The sequence below is a fragment of the Pelmatolapia mariae genome, linkage group LG22, assembly GCF_036321145.2.
Source record: "Pelmatolapia mariae isolate MD_Pm_ZW linkage group LG22, Pm_UMD_F_2, whole genome shotgun sequence".
Taxonomy (NCBI): Eukaryota; Metazoa; Chordata; class Actinopteri; order Cichliformes; family Cichlidae; genus Pelmatolapia; species Pelmatolapia mariae.
The window spans coordinates 7,459,475-7,472,120 of record NC_086245.2 but is presented as its reverse complement, the minus strand read 5'-3'; the positions used below and the strand labels follow the sequence as shown (position 1 = coordinate 7,472,120).

The window sequence follows — 12,646 nt, the reverse complement described above, 5'->3', positions numbered from 1 at the left end:
TGCATTAGGGAAATTCCTTTTGGGTTTTGTAATGTAGCCTTAGTGCTAACGCTCCTTTAAAGCCTGCTCGAGTTGCATAATTAATACTGTACCTGTCTAAAGTCTGGGATAACTACATCGTTTTGACATGTTGATGGTCACACATGCTCAGTAGCTGCTGTTCTGTCAAAGCTTGTGTCTCATGAGCGGAAAAACTGAACCAATTTCTATGTTGGGTTTTGGGACTGTGGCTAATTTTATCCGACTGCGGTGACTGACTGGGATTCACAAGCAGAGCAGTGTCTGCCATGATGTCACAGTGTGAATCAATGAGGTCGATCGGTACTGAGGGTGTGAGGCCAGATCATCTCTGATCACCGGATTGAGTTGTGGTAAGAGAGAAAAGTGGGCAGTGAAACATGGCCGCTATGAAGATAATTAGTGATGGAAGGCGGCCAGAATATGGTTGAACTCATTTGCTTAATGTAGGATTTCACTTTGGTTTAGCACAGGGGTCGGTGACTCCAGGCCTCGAGTGCCGGTGTCCTGCAGGTTTTAGATGTGTCCTTGATTCAACACAGTTGATTCAAATTGCTAAATTACCTCCCCAACATGTCTTGAAGTTCTCCAGAGGCCTCATAATGAACTAATCATTTGATTCGGGTGTGCACTCAAGACCTGGAGATGCCTACCCCTGGTTTAGCATATGTGGTCTGGCATTTACCTGCTAAAATAAGCAAAGTTTTTACTGAAAAAGAACCCTGGATGGTTATTGATGGACACACAAATATGAGGTGTGATTAGATAATTAATGCTGCTAAATAAACAAGATAGAAGATATGTTTCCTTACACATATGTAATATTTCCTTTGAGTGCACTCACCCTCTGCATGGCTGCAAGGCGGTGAAAGTGTGACTTTCTCACCGTGTTTTGATCTTTTTGAAGCTCATTCAAAGATGGATGTGAGCGGAATTAGGTCTAAGTGTCACTAACAGATAATGCATCTCATAATACATAAAAGGAGTGTGAACACTTGGCTGTCTGCGTTTAGGTGCGTGCAGTTATTCGGTTACATGTGGGTCTCACAATGACTGTGCACTTTTAGGAATGCAACTACTTTAGTCATTTGGAGATGTTGGGTGTGCTTGGACGTTATGAAGCATCATATTTGACTTTCATGTTGATTTGCTTGTTGTTTTCAGTTTATAGAGGAGCTGCTACTGTGTAACACAGCTGCGTGTGTGTGTGTGTGTGTGTGTGTGTGTGTGTGTGTGTGTGTGTGTGTGTGTGGTGATGTTGTGTGACTTATATTTTTCTCCCACACAGGAAACTCAGCCTTTCACAGTGGTAGGCCAAGCATGCCAGGGTGTGTGGATGCATAGGTTTTTATATAGAAAGTACATGATGTGGTAAAGGTTGACATACTACTTAAATGTCAGTGGTTTATGCTTTCTTTGAAATTACTACGCTTTTTATTGAACGCAGCGTGTGCTGTTTACGGCGTACAGCCTGTCCAACAGCGCAACATCAGTTAATAAGGCTTCAGTAGATTTAAAAAGCTGCACCAAGGAGGTGAAGTTAATAATCTGTCTGTTTGTTAGGATTACTCTGGTTTGAATGAAAATGAATTAAGGCGTTACCAAAGTTGTTTAGCAGTAGTAATTTAGTAGTAATAGTTTAGCTTAACTTTAATTTAATCTAATTATTTTGAAGTTTTCAGGATTTAGAAGCTTTTAGAAGGATTCTTTGTGAGAATGGGGCAAACTGTTGTTGTTCTCAAGACAAAATGACAAAGGGACTCAATGCATCTATGATTTGGAGGGAAGTTTCTGTGAGATGAAGAGTCAGGTCTTTTGTGGAAAGTCTTCCAAAAAGTTTGAACTTTCACAAAACTGCTTGTCTTGTAATTATATGACCGAACTGTCTGTCACCATCTACCAGAGGCAAATTTTAACCAGTTAGATCTGGATCTACAAGTTCTGTAAGCGCACAAACAATGCGTCTAGATAAAAGTGGCATGCCGGGAAAAATGTGTGCATAAGTCACCTTAAAAGTGTCATCGTAAAAATACCTAAATATCTAAAACCTCCCATGGCTGCAGCCATATTGGACCGTAGTTCTTCATAGTTAGCTGACTGGTCTGAATCAGCTATGGTTTGCTTGTGCTGAAGCCTGCTGGAGTGATTTCCAGTTGTCAGAAAAAAATGAAAATTCAATCATCTCACTGTAAAAAGCAAACGTACTAAATTGAAAACAAGTTAAAGCAACGTCTGCTTTAATGTCATGACCACTGAACAGGATGATGAAGTCTTTATTTAGATGTGGGTCGATAACAAAGCCACAGTGACCCTGAATCAGCTTCACTTCCTAACAGGGTTTTTAGAGTCACTCTGACCCGAGCAGGTACAGTTTGTAAAACTAATATGAATTGATTAAAGTCACGTGTAGAAACGTTGAAGGTGCTGATCTAACACGCATCTGTGTAGTATTTAATGCACAGTAGGAGTCCAGGAGTCTGCATTTAAGCTCTCAGTTCTCTGTCTTCTGTGACCACAGGAGGGCAAATTGAATGTGATCTTAATCTGCTGAAGGGGCTGACTGGACAGCTTGTTAGTGTGTAATTGGGACACCTTAGCCACCCAGCAAAGAAAGTTTAGATTTGAAAATTGAAGAAAATGACAAACTGCCAAATATTTAACATGCAGTGTTTGTAGCTGCCAATGAAAGAGACAGAAATGGGATGAGAAGCGGAAGAGAAGGAAGAATAAAATGAAAGAGAAAGGACAGAGGCTGGTGCCAGGCTTCAAGTGTCACCAGAAAGGGGCTAAATGAGCCCTGGGAAACAGGCCGGCTGCAAGAAAAATGGAAAATGAAAGAGAAAGTGAAAGAAGTGACAGACAACCAGGCAGGCTAGAAGAGGAAAAGCAGGACACTTGGAAGCATCCTTCACTTCCACATTTAATTTAAATTGAATCAGAGGAGGAGAACGCCAGACCACCGGAAGACCGGACAGAAGAGAGAGTGTGTTAGAGATTAGTGGCGATAACGGCAGAGAAGGAGGGAGCGAGGGATAAGCATGCTGCGTGGTATTAGAGGCGTAAGCTCCGTCTGGTATTTTTAGTGTGGATGGTCCCTTAGTGACAGAAAGAGAGAACCACTGTGAAGACTAAGAGGAGGAGAAGAATATCAGAGAGGAAGAGGACACGACATGAGGAGGGATGGAGCTGAAGGAATAAGGCTGCTGTTGGAGGGAAAGGGAAAAAAGGGGAGGAGCTTGTGTGACTCTGTCTGAGCTTGTTGTGACTGTAAGAGTGTGTGTGAGTCACTGTCTCGCCTGGATAAGTGTGTGTACCTGTACTGTACAACACTGTCCACAGTACACATCCTGCAAGCATCAGGAGCTCGTTTTAATGTGCGCCCTTCCTCACTGCCTGCCTCCTGGGTCCGGGTCACATGACCTGTCGGTGGATATTGTTTGACTCAGAGCTTTTAGCCAGAGCAGTGCAGACTCATTGCTTCCACACAGCTGAGATTATTCAAACCTGCGTTGGCGCTGTCTGGCACAGCTGAGCTATTTTAAGAGACGGCAAAGAACAAGTGAAGAGGCTTCATAAAAATGCGCTTTTACTCTGTCAGCTGTGAGGACACAAGCAGGACACTCTTTTATTTATTTTTTTGTATTTGTTGGTTTTTTTTATTGCCGGGATGTGTAATCTTATGTCATATGTCGAATACCAGCCAGTTGAGAGCTAAAGAGCAGCTAGTGGGCTCTTATTAAGCACTCACCTGGATCTGAGCTTCAGCTGTGATCCAGGCCTGGCTCAGTTGGGCTCGTCATCTCATGGCTGTTACATGAACAGACTCGTGCACTAATGAGATGACTGATTCCACTCAAGCTGGTTTTCCTGTCAGTATTTAATTAAAGTCCGCCTCAGCTCAAGTCCTGGCCTTTTCCTCAGTTTTCTTCTAGCTAGCAGGATTGTTTTTACAAAAGCCAGCTGTGAAGTTTGTGTGTGCATCTTTAGGGAAGGAAACCTGTGATATCAGTAAGCTGGTGGCACTGTTGTTGCTTCTACATCTGGCTTTTTTTGGCTGGAAAGCAAAAGAATGCATGGGTGTTTGCAAAGCGTGGCAGAACAAGCCTTGATTGTATGAATGCTTTTGTTTTCAAAACATTCAGGGAGTGGATTACATCATCCTAAATGGACGTGGCTGGAACGAAAAAAGACATTTTTATTCTAAGAAACAACATCACTGTGGGACACGTGCATATACTTCCTTTCTGAAAATTTAATTTAAAGGAGTCAGCTACACGAGAAACACAATTTGTTCCTCCAGGATTTTACTCGAGAGGTTCCTGCGTACGCATTGAAGAGGAAAGGCAGAAATAAAAGAGAGAAAACAGAGGAGATGAACACGACAGCACCCCTGCAGCTCTGCAGAGCCACCGTCAGCTGCAGTCAGAGAACACACCGTCTGTTGTGGCCTGCAAACAGAGGGCGAGCGAGCTACAGAATAAGTGACACAGAGAGAGAGTCGTAGCTTAGTGAGGAAGTGAGATTAGGGAGTGAACAAGGAGGCTGTCCTTTTCATACTCAGGGGAGGAGCTGCCAGCTGACTTTGACACACACGTGTGTGAGAGCAACTGCGCTTGGGAAAGAGTGACTGTAGGCCGGAGACATGGCAGCGACCGCAGGGATCAAGGGAAGAGGGAACTGGTGAACCACAGAGAGGGGGAGAGAGCAGAGCTGAGACTGAAACTGGCGGTACCGGCCGGTGCGCTCCTGTCGGCCACGGCTTTCAGTTTTGGATACATGGGGACAGCTTGTTACCAAAAAGACGTCTTACTGCTATAATTATCTGACTTCTGTCTCGGATTATGCGTCACTGACATCAATTCAAGGTCTGAGTAGAGGCGGAGGAGTGAAACAGTAGAACATGTGGCCCGACTACAGGAATGAGTGTAACCTCAACGCTCACCTGTACTCGCTCATGTGCTGTGCAGGTCAGTGTGAGCCCCTACGTGTGTTTGTGTGTGTGTACAGTTCATGTCAACAGGGAAGCTGTAGAGTGTGCGCAGTGCGTGTTTACATGTTGCAGAGAGTCTCCTGTGAGCACGTGTTTATGTGTGTGTTTGAACAGTTCCCGTTTGTGCACATGCCGGTGACAGCAGTTATGCTAAAGGTGGTCTCTATTAATCATTGTTTGTCTGAACGCAAAGGGTGAAGTGTGTGCACGTCCTGTGTTTAGATAGCCTGGAAGGGGGTGTGTACGGCTTAACAATGCACTCTGCTGTGCATGTGTGTTTGCCTTTTTGTAGCTGCCACTCACACATCTCCACATGTCTCTGGTTTTTAAATATTATAACCCGCATATCTGGGATTGCTAACCCCAGCTGCCACACCTGGATGAACCTGATGAATCATTACACGATCATTAAGGATATTAGGTTTGTAACCCAAGTTTTTCCTCTGGGTTAACAAGCCGGACTACCCGGGCAGGTTTGGGAATCAAGGCGTGTGGCGGTGGTGAAACTATTTTGCAAGAGATGTTGAAATTTGCACTCTTTGCTGAGAGGCTCTTCCGTCTATGTAAACTCCTTAGAGGGGTCAGTCTGTGTGAGTCTGGGTGGGTGTGTTTTTCAGGCTTTAGCATATCTTTGACTTTTATTCAGAAGAGATGTTTGACCCAGTAAAGCCTAAATCAGACTTTCTCTTTTTGAAATCTCGACAGCTGGAGGTGTCGGAGGTGTTCAGCAGCATTGTGGAGGTTAGAGAGGGTGTGTGTCACTGAGTGTGTGTTTGCATAGGTGTGGGTGTCAGACAGAGAGATAACAAGATGCTTTAAGAGGGAAGTGATACTCTTTCCCCATGGTCGCGCTCTCACATGGTGGCAGCACGTAAACAGCAGATGAAGAAGTGAGGTACCTGGAGCAACCTTTTTTCTGATTGGCTGATGCAAATTCATTCAATATAATGGAGGGAAAAAAACCCTCTTCAGCTCTAATTTGTCCTCATATGATAAAGTATAATATTTAAAATGAATGTAAGCATATTTTTATCTCTTTATATGGGAATTGTTTCTACTTATTTACTTTATTTCATTTCCTAATTTCTTGGTAGATTAGCTTCATCCCTCTGGTCTCATCCAGTCTTTCCATGAATGGATTTCCAACTACCAAAACTGTCATACAAAACAGAAAAACAAAGAAAAATATGTATACAGACCAGTGTCATACAAAAAGACAGTTGTGATGTCCACAGATGGGAATGGTAACTTGGGAATCTTATACTTGATAAACCCACAAAGATTTAACTTTCAGTAACTCTGAACGCGCATACTAACCTGTGCATATATACCTACAGTACATATACATCAATACAGCTTTGCAAGTATCAACTCCTGCATGTACAAAAATATCACTTGTACTGAACTAGCTTTCTGTCTTTAGTAATAATCTGTTCATAAGCTACTTGAGTGATGTTATCATTGTAGGCAGCCATTTCTATTGTGGGTAATGTGGGCTTTATGGTCCAGTGATTGTGTGAATTCAGCCAACTCAGAGGCTAAAGAGATGTATTATTGTGCAGGTTTCCAAAAACCAACAGTGTGAACCCAAACAGTGATGACAGTGTGCAGAATGCCGATGGGTGTGCAAAAAGCTACTTTAGGCTCCTCCCTTATCAATGTGGGATCACTACAGCAGTTAGCTCCTCTTGTCTGATTTGGCAGGTTTTTCTTTTTTTGTTATTTTTTTATGCCAGATGCTCTTTCTTACGCAAACCCAAAGAGGTTTAACCACACACGAGAAGTGTCGCCAGTGATATCTGTGAAAAGATTGTTGTTTTCGCTTTCACTACAAAGTTCGTCACATTTTGTGGCTTGTATTATTTTGAGATCTGATGGATCTCAAATCAGGAGGACCATCAATGGCAACCATGAGAAACAATAGCCCACATTACTGTTTTTTCCACATACTTTGACACTGACCCCAGGTAATGCTACACTGCTTCTGGAAAGCTCTGCGTAGCACTTACAGGCTACTACCGTGTAACCATGGCAGCACTTGAACCTGGCAGCTGGCGTGGAATAAGGTGCGACGTTATCAACCAGTAGTTACCGAGCAGAAACTTATGAAATGTTTTGTTTTATTAAAAAAGGGAAGAGTGGGGTGCAAGAAAGATGCTAAAATGTATTAATAAATAAAAAGGAAAGAAAGAAAAAGATGATTAACACAGAAATATCAGTTTGTCAGTGATTCCCATATATTTTACAAACTTAAAACTACCTTCTACTTTGAACTTTGACCACAATTATAATGTATTTTTAAATTCTGCATTCACATGTATCCAAACCCATGTGAAGAGGCAGTAACTGAAAGGATGTGGTGCTGTTTTTCCATCAGGAAGTCAGATATTTAACTGAAAGGCGGGAAGGGTCTGTGTTTTCTCCCAGACAGGCTGATATGAACAGAGGAAAGCTGAAGAGGCTCCCCGAGTCTGTATAAAGACCAGGAGGCTGTGGTTGCGGTGAGGAGATAATGAGTTGTGGGTCAGCATCAGGCTCTATTCCTGGTCTGGCTGCCTCACTCCTCTGGCCTGGGGAGGACGCAGCCTGGAGCTGTGCCTGGCTGCAGGTCACGCAGAAAGAGACTGAATCAGAGAGAGGGAAAAACCTCTGCAGAAATGTAACGAAGAGAGAAGGAAGCATAAAGAGTAAAGTTTGCACTCAAAAATAACAAGTGGGGCAGAAAAGTGAAATGCATCAGGAAAACATCTTATTTTATTAAGGGTGATGTCACCCAGATAAAATATGCAGTAAATATGTTGCAATCATGTTTGTGGACGTTTAACGAGGCTCTTGTCAACAGGACCTCCAGCTGTTCTCCATGAACTTGAAGACTGAGTCTTTTTATCATGTTCGGTTCCACGTGCAGCTTTATAAAATGAGTGTGTGTAACCAAAAGCCACTACAAGTTTGACTGTGGGAGCTTTGAGCAGCACCTTCTTGTCATCCCATTAACAAAATTCAGATTGAAATGAAAGTATTCAGTCATTTAACAGAAGATTTTCGTTTTTTGTATAAAACACATCATAATCATTGCAGACACAAACACTGTGCCTCAGTGTGACCTCTTCATCTACGTAATGCACTAAATAATCGCAGTGGCTGCAGCATCTTTGCAGGATTTGGATTATGTAATTAACCGCTCTCTCTTTCTCTCCTTTTATTTCTCTTTGTGCAGATGAGCGGGACAGGGTGCAGAAGAAAACCTTCACAAAATGGGTCAACAAACATCTCATCAAGGTATGTATCACTAACTTTTACTGCTGGGATTGCTCATCGGGGATTTCCAGGTTATTTTAGAATGAATGATAATAGTTCTGAGAAAAGATCTTCAATAGAAATCACACTATACATTGTAACAACTTACATCAGTCATGTTTCAATGCTGGTTTATGTACTGTGTATGAAATTAGTGCTCCACACTCTGACCTCGTGTACCATCTCAGACAACATTTATTTGATAATCAATGAAGTGAGCAGTCTCGGGTCATAAAGCAGCTGGACTGTACATCTTCAGTCCAGCGGGAGCAGAGTAATAGCTTCAGAAAAAGCTCCTCTAGATGTTCCGCCTGATTTACTCCTTCCGAAATTGTCCTGCAGCTCTTCATCTCGTTCTCACGTTTCCTGTCTTCTGGCATAAAATTAACAATATATATTTTTTCTACTAAGACTTCTTGCTGGTCCAATTCTTCTCCATCCTTTTATCTGAGCTGTCAGTGTTGTTGCATCAGGCCGGTGTGTAATGATCAGCGTTAATGTGACTGTGTACGAGCGGCACTGTTCCATCGATGGATGAGCATCTGTCTGCATCATTTAGCCCGTGTTTTATCACCATTAGCGGCTCTGCAGCTACAGCTTGTTAAATGCCTTCCCTCCCTAATGTTTAAGAGAGAAAACACAGTTGAGAATGAACTGAACAAGAGTCCTAAATGAATATTTGAACGCGGTTGTGTATTTACAAATGCTTAGAGGAAGGCAGATATTTAATTATTTATGGCTAAGTTTTTGAATATGTTTGTTGATTTGTAGGGCATTAGAAAAGAAACATCCCATTTTAATAAATCTGAATGAGCAGCTGTGAGAGCCAACATTCATGTAAATGATATTCACTGTTCTTCTTTCACAATGCACGAACCAAGGTGCCATAACACCCTGGAGACTAAATCCTCCATGATTGGATGCCTGGAGACTTTCAGTCATGCTCAAATATGAAATTAAGCTGAACGTAAAACATTTGTTGCTTAAATGTATATATTTAGTATATATATCTCTTTCTATAGGCCACAAACAGCTGCCCGTTCTGTCTACATAGCGTCACATCAGCGTTCATTCACACGGTTTCTGTCACATCCATAAAGTACAGTATGTACGCCATGTGTCACACAGGCAGTAAGGAGAATGCAGAGCATTTCTGTCACATGACCCGGGCAGGGAAACGTCTGTCTGACCCCATAACTCTGGAGCAACTGTCGTCAGAGCTGCCCAGCCTGAAAATGTAACTCTGTATCAGCTGGCGCTGCCAGGCCAACGCCGACTGTGAATGTAGGTCAGAGATGAAGAGAGAGAGCGGCAGCGAGAGATGTTAATGATTTTTTTTTTCTTCTCTTTTTAAGAGCTGGGAATTGAGCTTATATTTTCTAATGGGAGGTCACGTCATCTGTGCAGCCATACAAGTTTAAAGTGTTGTTTGAATGTTGAATTAATCAGTAACTAACGTCACAGAGTATTAAACTGCCAATGTGAATGAGCCGGTTTTAGTTGAGCGATGATCCGGTCTGTCACATTTTCTTGAATCTTATCGGTTCATTTTAATCAGTGATGGTGTCTGCACAACAGTTTTGGTTTCAAAATAAGCTGAAATTCTATGTCGGGCCTTTAGGCAGAATTGATAATGAGTTGCAGCATCTCTGTTCTCTGTGACAGTAAAAATTACATTTATTTAGGCTGTTTGCAATTTGTCAGTGACATTATTTTGTTTTGTTATTATCTGTTTTCTAATTGATCAAAACACATAATGACCGATTAATCAGTTGAAATGTGTATTTTTGTATGCTGCAAATTAAACTTTGACAGGGGAAAAACTGAAGCTTGAAAACATAGGTGCTTGCACAGTGCGAGCCATTACATTGAACAGTTTATTTTGAGTTGTATTAGTAAAGTGAGTTCTGACTTATTGTTTTGGTGAATTTTGTTCAATCAAAACTTACCCATAAGGACGTAAGACCTAAGAAAATGTATTATTTCCCAATACTAAGCACTTGAATAGACGACGTGTGAAATAGCTGTGTGCTTTGCGTCATATATCGACTCTCAGCCAGCACTGTTAAACCTACAAACCTCCGCCCTGTCAGCTGGGAGAAATGCAGAGAAAACAAGGCTGAGCGAGACAAAAGATGAAGAACGGAAGGCAGAATCAAAACTAAACTCAGGAGATAAAAACAGAAAGCCCGTTAAAGAAAAGATAAAGGGACGTTAGGTAGCATAATGGCTCCTCACTTCCTGTTTGCTGATGGTGTCTGTGTATGTGCGCCAAGTCTGGTTTATTTCTGGCTGCTCAGGTGTGCTCAGGTATTCTGGTGTATACAGTGCACGCAGGGGCCAATGTAAACACTGTCCTCCAGGCTACCTGCTGGCATGCAGTGACACACTTTGACCCAGCAGTTTGTTGACACAGTGAAGACAAATACGGCAACTGTGGATTAAGAAGTCAGGAGTTTGTTTTTCCATTGAGATGAACTGTTAGCTGTTGCACCAACAACACGTTTACCACATGCAGTCTGTCTCCTGTCCATGTTAAGGGAAACTTAAGCTATAACATCAGAAAAAACTACCCAAGAAGCTGCTGTCAGAGGAAAGGTCATTTCATACTTCCAAATATATAAAGAGATTGGCTGAAACTGGTAATTGACTGGCACTTGGTGCTTTTCTATTCTTAATGTGCACTCAGAGTGAAAATAGAGCTTTATTTTACAACTTTTAATTTACCAATCATACACTTGTGTTTAGTTTCTTGCAGAAAAAACACTTAAGCATGCTGTTTGGAGGAGCAGGGGTCAAACTACCAACCCTCTAACTCCTGAGCTAAAGTACAAATTCATGACACATGTTTTAGAAGAACAGATAAAAGTTGTTTATCTGTTATTAGGGTTGAAAGGTTGAGAAGAGGACTTAAAAATGTGTAGTTTACTTAAAAAGTTTAAATATGAGGTCCTGAGGCGACAGATGTTGTGTTTCATGGACTCAAACATAGCAGCAGGCTTTTTTGTTTAAGAATGGTAAAACAGAAAAATGTTTTTGCTTAGTGCAGTGTGTCGTCACCCACTCAAATCTCCTTCTGAGCTTGAAGAAAAACACTGAAATGATCACATACTGCGCCCAAGGCAAAGACTGAACTGCTATCTTATAGCACAGGTTATCCTTTTCTGTGACCCTTGTGTGGCAGCGCACGGATTTTGTTTGTTTTGGCTGATCATGCAAGTCCTATCACATTAAACAGCATGTCAGTCCACGAAACACGTTTATAATTGGCATCAAATAATTTCCACCATCCATTCTGTCGTCTTACTATAGATTTCAATCTGAATGTATCCAAATGTGACAAAATGCTGTTTGAACTGATGGAAGGTGTTGTATTTTTGTCCAAAATCAGCGTGACCTACATTTGTGTTCACTGTGCCAGAAGCTCCAGGTGCTGTCAGGCAGCCTGGGGTATTTTAACATTGGCTCTATATGACAGTCTGCTTGAGTGCCAGAAGCATCTGCTGTCACTGTACATCAGGCACAGCTGGCTGAGGGAGCGGCGTCCCTTAAAACAGCTAATCAAAAGATCAATTTGGGTTTAAATTGCAGTTTTAAATTCAGTGACTGTGGCACAGCGCTGAGCTTTGTTGCATCTTATAGCAGCTAATTTCATTTTCAATGAGAAGTAATTCCAACAATGTGAGTAGTTTTACATTTTAGCCCAAAAAGTCAGGCTGAATGTTCAGTTTTTGATCCACTAATTGCCAAGACTTTGTTTTAAAACATTTTCTGAGCTCATAGGGTTAACAGCACCTTCAGTGACTCTGTGGAGCTGAACTCAAATAATGTCTTAGTTTGGAACCGAATTTAAACTTTGTTAGCCAAGATTTGGTTCATGCACTACTGTATTATAATATACAAAAGGCGGTTAAACTCAGTGTTAAGCTCAAAATAACAGTCCTTTCTGAGCAGAAGTTCATTTCAGATACAGATTTGTTTTAGTTATTTATAGTCTAAAAGCTGCTGAAGAAGGTGAAGTTATTGCAGAAAATGCAGTGTTGCTGCGTTAGTCAGCAGCAGCTAGCATGTCCATCTGAATTACTGAAAGTGACTGAAGGTATTAGGATGATGGTTTATTGCCAGTGACATGCGGAGCTTACAGTAAACTGAGGATGAGAGCTATGAACTGTGTGCCATGTTGAGGCTATGACACACTCGGGCACTATTGGACAATAAACTGCACCTCATTTCCAGGCACTGGTGGATACACCATTTCTTCCTGTCATCTAATTAACACTCGTTACATCAGCGTGCCTCCGAAGCAGCTCGTGTCACCCTTCCACAGAGACGCGGAGGCAG

At 41.9% G+C, this 12,646-nt stretch overlaps 1 protein-coding gene across 11 annotated transcripts in view; it reads left to right on the top strand.

The window, feature by feature from the left end:
• macf1a (microtubule actin crosslinking factor 1a) overlaps nt 1-12,646 on the top strand; it is a 235,242-nt gene that overhangs the window by 93,688 nt on the left and 128,908 nt on the right. For 10 of the 11 annotated variants that reach the window (XM_065470413.1, XM_065470403.1, XM_065470415.1 and 7 more), the window contains one exon: nt 8,226-8,287. In XM_065470413.1, coding sequence (XP_065326485.1) covers nt 8,226-8,287 — 62 coding nt within the window. Of the gene's footprint in view, nt 1-3,148; nt 4,986-8,225; nt 8,288-12,646 lie in introns of those variants that run through there. The other variant, XM_065470406.1, reaches the window with a different exon arrangement.